General features: G+C 44.4%; 1 protein-coding gene across 1 annotated transcript in view; it reads right to left on the bottom strand.

Moving 5' to 3' along the window:
- The window catches only part of LOC119285610 (transmembrane protein 87B-like), a 4984-nt gene extending 3952 nt beyond the window's left edge, over positions 1-1032 (bottom strand). The window contains exon 1 of the mRNA XM_037564933.1: positions 630-1032. Within this exon, the coding sequence (XP_037420830.1) occupies positions 630-841 (212 nt within the window). The 5' untranslated portion in view covers positions 842-1032. The remainder of the gene's footprint in view (positions 1-629) is intronic.
- Positions 1033-6676: the final 5644 nt, after the last annotated feature.

The raw sequence follows: 6676 nt of genomic DNA, 5'->3' as shown, positions 1-6676 counted from the left end.
TGGAGCACTGTCATGTTGTGTTTGTTGTCTATGAAAAGCACACACGTTATCTTTCACATGTCAGGGCACGACAATCACATTAGCATGTGAAATATTAATACATACATTAAGTCCATGGCAATGATTATCATACCGAGCTATCGGAAAACAATGGTGACATTTCCTGAATATGACAAAACAGAGCAAGAACTGGACTAAGCTCGGTGATTGAATTCACTAATGTCTATGGGATCACAACAGTTACAAATAAAAAGAAGCAACTTCTGTCGAGAGAACGGGCAACTTGGAGCAGCTGCATCCAATCATCTCAACAGATCAAAGTCTATGCGCATAAAATTCCACAAATCCTCACCTGATCACCTACGTAATTGGAACAGAAACGACTATAGAACCCCAGGAGGGGACACTGGAGACTTAAAGCATTGCAGACAAAATCAAGCAGCCTTACACATCATCGCCCAAAAAGCAACACCAGCGAAATTTAACAGAACAAAAGGCGCACGCAACAGTTAACAAGCGCATCAGATCCTAACTCGGACACCCGACCAAAGCGCGCCTGATCCGGGGCAGCCCGATCCCCGCAAAACCCTAAGGGGAGTACTCCAGTCCAGAAGGGACGCCTGTCGTACCTGATGAAGGAGTTGGAGGAGTTTGAGGAGGATTCGGAAGCGTAGAGGCCCTCGCTGCCGCCGTGGAAGAAGAATGAGTTGGCGCGCGGCGCAAAGCCGCCGCCGGAGTACTCGTGGATGGACGCGTCCGCGCCGCGGGCCGCGAGGGCGAGGGCGAGGGCGAGCGCGAGAAGGGCGAGACCCGGGCGGGCGCCTCGCCGCGGCAGCCGCATCGGGAGGGTACGAGAGGACAAAGCCGTCGCCGTCGCCGTCGCGTGCAGATGTTTGCTCTCGTATCGTATCGGGAATGGCGATGGAAGGTTCGAGGCTCTCGTCTGCTGGAAGTGTGAGCCCGGTGGTTAAGGTTTGGTGTATTGAGGAATCAGAAGTTCAGAGCATCGCTTGCCCAGTTCCCTCTCAGGTTTGCTCTCAGTGAGAGATGGACGCGATAAGATGGTGAAAGGAGTAGCGTGTTTTTTTTATTATCATTGGATAGGGAGTAGCGTACCCATCCGTTGCACGATCAGAGCCTACAGATTTTCTGGAAAAACAAACTAAGCGAACTTTGAGTGAGTTTACGGAAAAACTATTTATATATACACTTCCAAACATATACAACATGAAAACATAACTGATGATGTATCTAATGATATGCACTTGATATTTTAAATGCACATATTTTTATCTATAAACTTAGTCAAAGTATGTAATGTTTGACTTTTGAAAAAACACACTATGTTATAAAACACAGAGAGTACTATTTTGTCTAGTGGACTGTCAAGAAAACATATTTTACCATGGATGGGCTTGGGAGGATCTGTACCCGCCATTTATTTTCTTTCTTTTCTTTTTTGGGCGGTCCAATAGTACCAGAACACTGAGATGGACGAGTTTTATCCATTCTTTCTATTTACATATTTAAATATGATATTTGGTTTACCCGTGAAAAAGGTATTGTTTTTGGTATATGTAAGTATGTTTGAATTGTACAATATATGTAGGAGTTCGGTTAAGTTGGATTTGTAATTACTAGAGAGTTGGATATCTAAGTCCAATACGTACAACCGGGTCTAAGATACAAACACACCGCAAAACTTGGACATAATGACTAGAGCTTTGCAAAGAAGATGGTCTTCGGGTCAACGTTGTCAAAGAGCTTGGGTATAGTGAACTTGAGCTTCCCGTACTCTTTTTCATCTTGATGGGGGTGCCTTTCAATAGTCATGCCAAGGAGGTCAATGTCTTGAGTAAGATTCCTCTTGTAGGCGGTGCCCTTTGGCATCAATCAATCTCTTAACCTCTCTTCCTCTTGCTCATCATTTGGTTCATGGTCCACCGCCCTTCGTGCTTGCACTCATGCTTGAAGTCGATATTGAAGTTCATTTCCATTCCTTCGTGATGGAGGCATTCCCTGATCGATGGAGTGTAGAATATTCTTGAACGAAAGTATTCATTGAACTCTCTCCTCCCCCCTCTCTCTCAGCTTGAACTTGCTGAGTTTGCTTGAAGAGCTTTTGAGGACGTTGTTGATGTTGGCTCGAAGCTCACTGAGTTGTTGATCTTCTCCATCGATTCTTCCTCCCACTCTTGTAGTAGAGTCTCACATGGCTTCTTGACGAGGAAGTGTTTATATCGAGTTCTAAGAACTAGGGGGTGAATAGTCCTATAAAAATAACACAACTATACAATTTTGAGGTTGACCGTTTTTAGCTTGAGAAAACAAGGATTAGACAAGCACAAGCACTTAACAGAAAAGTATTCAAGAGTGATAAGCAGTGGAAAATAACAATCTCACAAGTAAGTAGGATGTAGAGTTAGAGAATGCAAACACCCATGGCAAGAGGATTTTCCCGTCGGACAATTGGCGCTATTCTACATCCAAGTTGATAGAGGCTTCAAACCAAAGAGTTCTAGGATTCAAGTACCCTAGGTATGACATCCACCAAACGGCCCACGAAGCAGAACCAACCTATTTCACCATAACTTGTACTTGGAAGCCCCATGATGTCCTACAAGTGCACGACTTTGTAGCAATTTCACGGTAAGTAAGGTTGAAAGTGCATTTAATCCCCGGGTGGTTTTGGTAATTAATAACAACACATATGTCATTGATCTAATGAACATTGATGATAGATTTCACAAAAGATCAATGATTGGCATGGCAAGGATTAGTGGATGTGGACCCCTCAAAATACAAAGGACAAAGATTGGCAAAGCTTCCCAAGACTCTACATTTTTGGTTAAGTGATCTAAGATCACTTGAGTCCATAGAAAAAGCCAATACTATTAAAAGGGATGAAGTTTTGTTCATGACTCAATTGCTCAAGTGCTTAGTGATATTGCTCCAAAACCCTCAAATACTTCGCCACTTTCATCATATCCAAAACCCTAAAAATCCATCTCGGTCCCACTGAAACAATCCTATCCGGACCCACCGAGATGATCCCATTCTATGCCACAGCCAAAACCATAGCAATTCGGTTTGACCGAAATGGTTCTCGGTCCCACCGAGACGACCTGACCAAGTTTTTGTAATGAAGTTGTTTCATTTCGGAATCACCGAGATGAACCGATCAGAATTACCAAAGCGAGGTCTTGCCCGAGCCATTGCACTTCGGTCCCACCGAGTTGGTATGATCTGTCTACCGAAAAGCCTAACGGTCAAGTCTTTTGCACTAGTCGGTCTCACCGAGATTCTCATGTCGGTGTCACCGAGTTGGGTCAAAGACTTGTAACGGTTAGATTTTTGGTGATGCCTATTTATACCCTCCACCACCACCTACTCTCTAAGAGAGCCATCAGAACGAAACACAACTTCCACCATTCATTTTCTGAGAAGAGAACCACCTACTCATGTGTTGAGATCAAGATATTCCAATCCAATCATTTGAACCTTGATTTCTAGCCTTCCCAAGTTGCTTTCCATCCAATCCCCTCTCCTATGAGGGAGTGTTTGAGTGTTGGGAGACTATCATTTGAAGCACAAGAGCAAGGAGTTCATCATCAACAACACCATATATTACCTTTTGGAGAGCGGTGTCTTCTAGATTGGTTGTCACTTGGGAGCCTCCAAGATCACATGGAGTTGAACCAAGGAGTTTGTAAGGGCAAGGCGATCGCCTACTTCGTGAAGATCTACCCGAGTGAGGCTAGTTCTTCATGTACGAAAGCCATGGTGGAATAAACAAGGTTGCTTCTTCGTGGACCCTTCGTGGGTGGAGCCCTCCATGGACTCGCGCAACCGTTACCCTTTGTGGGTTGAAGTATCCATCAACGTGGACGTACAATAGCACCGCCTATTGGAACCACGCCAAAAATCATTGTGTCTTCCTTAATTGTGTTCTAACTCTCCAATCCCTCCTTTTATGTTCATATGCAAAGTCTTTACTTTTCGCTGCATAACTTTTAGACTTGCGTGTGTAGGGTGTACTTGACTCAATAGAATTGCTAAAACTTGCCCACAACTAAAACTAGGAAAAGGATAAGTTTTTATTTGGTCAAGTAGTCTAATCATCCCCCTCTAGACATACTTTCGATCCTACAAGTGGTATCAGATCTTTGGTCTCCATTGCATTGGTTTCACAACCTAGGAGAGTATTGCGTCTAGTGAGGGAAACTATCACCGTAGAGGTCCATATTTTGATGGTACAAACTTTGCTAGTTGGAAGCATAAGATGAAAATGCATATTCTTGGTCATAACCCCGCCATTTGGGCTATTGTTCATGTTGGCTTACAAGGTGAATTATTTGTGGATGCTAAAGAACCGGATCATGAAGCAGCCGCGGAAGAATTAAAGATGTTGCAATACAACACTCAAGCATGTGACATTTGTTGGGGAACATAGTATTTCAAAAAAAATCCTACGATCACGCAAGATCTATCTAGGATAAGCATAGCAACGAGCGGGAAGAGTGTGTCCACGTACCCTCGTAGACCGAAAGCGGAAGCGTTTAGTAACGCGGATGATGTAGTTGAACGTCTTCGCGATCCAACCGATCCAAGTACCGAACGTACGGCACCTCCGCGTTCAGCACATGTTCAGCTCGATGACGTCCCTCGAGCTCTTGATCCAGTTGAGGCCGAGGAAGACTTCCGTCAGCACGATGGCGTGATGATGGTGATGATGAAGTTACCGGTGCAGGGCTTCGCCTAAGCACTACGACGATATGACCGAGGTGTGTAACTGTGGAGGGGGGCACCACACATGGCTAAGAGAAGACTTGGTGTGTCTTTGGGGGTGTGATACGTCTCCAACGTATCTATAATTTTTTATTGTTCCATGCTATTATATTATCTGTGTTGGATGTTTAATGGGCTTTATTATGCACTTTTATATTATTTTTGGGACTAACCTATTAACCGAAGGCCCAGTGCAAATTGCTGTTTTTTTGCCTATTTCAGTGTTTCGCAGAAAAGGAATATCAAACGGAATCCAAACGGAACGAAACCTTCGCGAGTATCTTTCTTGGAACAAACGCAACCCAGGAGACTTGGAGTACAAGTCTGTGAAGCTTCCACGAGGCAGGGGGTGCGCCTAGGGGGTAGGCGCACCCCCACCCTCATGGGCCCCATGGAGCTCCACTAACCTACTTCTTTCGCCTATATATACTCGTATACCCTGAAAACATCCAGGGGAGCCATGAAACCACTTTTCCACCGCCGCAACCTTCTGTACCAGTGAGATCCCATCTGGGGACCTTTTCTGGCGATCTGCCGAAGGGGGATTCGATCACGGAGGGCTTCTACATCAACACCATAGCCTCTCCGATGATGTGTGAGTAGTTTACCACAGACTTTCGGGTCCATAATTATTAGCTAGATGACTTCTTCTCTCTCTTTGGTTCTCAATACAAAGTTCTCCTCCATGTTCTTGGAGATCCATTCGATGTAATACTCTTTTGCGGTGTTTTTGCCGAGATCCGATGAATTGTGGGTTTATGAATTTGATTATCTATGAATATTATTTGGTTCTTCTCTGAATTCTTATATGCATGATTTGATATCTTTGCAAGTCTCTTCGAATTATCGGTTTAGTTTGGCCTACTAGATTGATCTTTCTTGCAATGGGAGAAGTGCTTAGTTTTGGGTTCAATCTTGCGGTGTCCTTTCCCAGTGACAGCAGGGACATCAAGGCACGTATTGTATTGTTGCCATCCAGGATAAAAAGATGGGATTTATATCATATTGCTTGATTTTATCCCTCGACATCATGTCATCTTGCCTAATGCATTACTCGGTTCTTATGAACTTAATACTCTAGATGCATGCTGGATAGCGGTCGATGTGTGGAGTAATAGTAGTAGATGCAGAATCGTTTCGGTCTACTTGACACGGACATGATGCCTATATTCATGATCATTGCCTTAGATATCATCATAACTATGTGCTTTTCTATCAATTGCTCGACAGTAATTTGTTCACCCACCGTAATACATGCTATCATGAGACAAGCCACTAGTGAAACCTATGGCCCCCGGGTCTACTTTACATCTTATAAGTTTCCTATCTATAATTCTAGTTTACTATTTTGCAATCTTTATTTTCCAATCTATACAACCAAAATACCAAAAATATTTATCTTATTATCTTTATCAGATCTCACTTTTGCAAGTGGCCGTGAAGGGATTGACAACCCCTTTATTGCGTTGGTTGCAAGGTTCTTGATTGTTTGTGCAGGTACTAGGCGACTTGTGTGTAGTCTCCTACTGGATTGATACCTTGGTTCTCAAAAACTGATTGAAATACTTACGATACTTTGCTGCATCACCCTTTCCTCTTCAAGGGAAAACCAACGCATGCTCAAGAGGTAGCAGGGTGCCCCCTCCCACGTATATAAAGGGGGCAGGAGAGGTGGCTGGCGCTAGGGGAGCTCGCCATGGGGGGAGTCCTACTTGGACTCCCGGTCCAAGTAGGATTCGGTCCCCCCTTTCCTAGTCCAAGTAGGAGAAGAAGGAAAGGAGGAAAAGAAGAGAAGGAAGGAGGGGGGCGCCGCCCCCTCCCCTTGTCCAATTCGGACTGGGCAAGGGGGGGGCACCACCTCTGGTCGGCCCTCTCTCTTCTCCACTAA

This window comes from Triticum dicoccoides, chromosome 4A (genome assembly GCF_002162155.2).
Source record: "Triticum dicoccoides isolate Atlit2015 ecotype Zavitan chromosome 4A, WEW_v2.0, whole genome shotgun sequence".
NCBI classification, from domain to species: domain Eukaryota; kingdom Viridiplantae; phylum Streptophyta; class Magnoliopsida; order Poales; family Poaceae; genus Triticum; species Triticum dicoccoides.
This window is presented reverse-complemented; position numbering and strand designations above follow the sequence as displayed.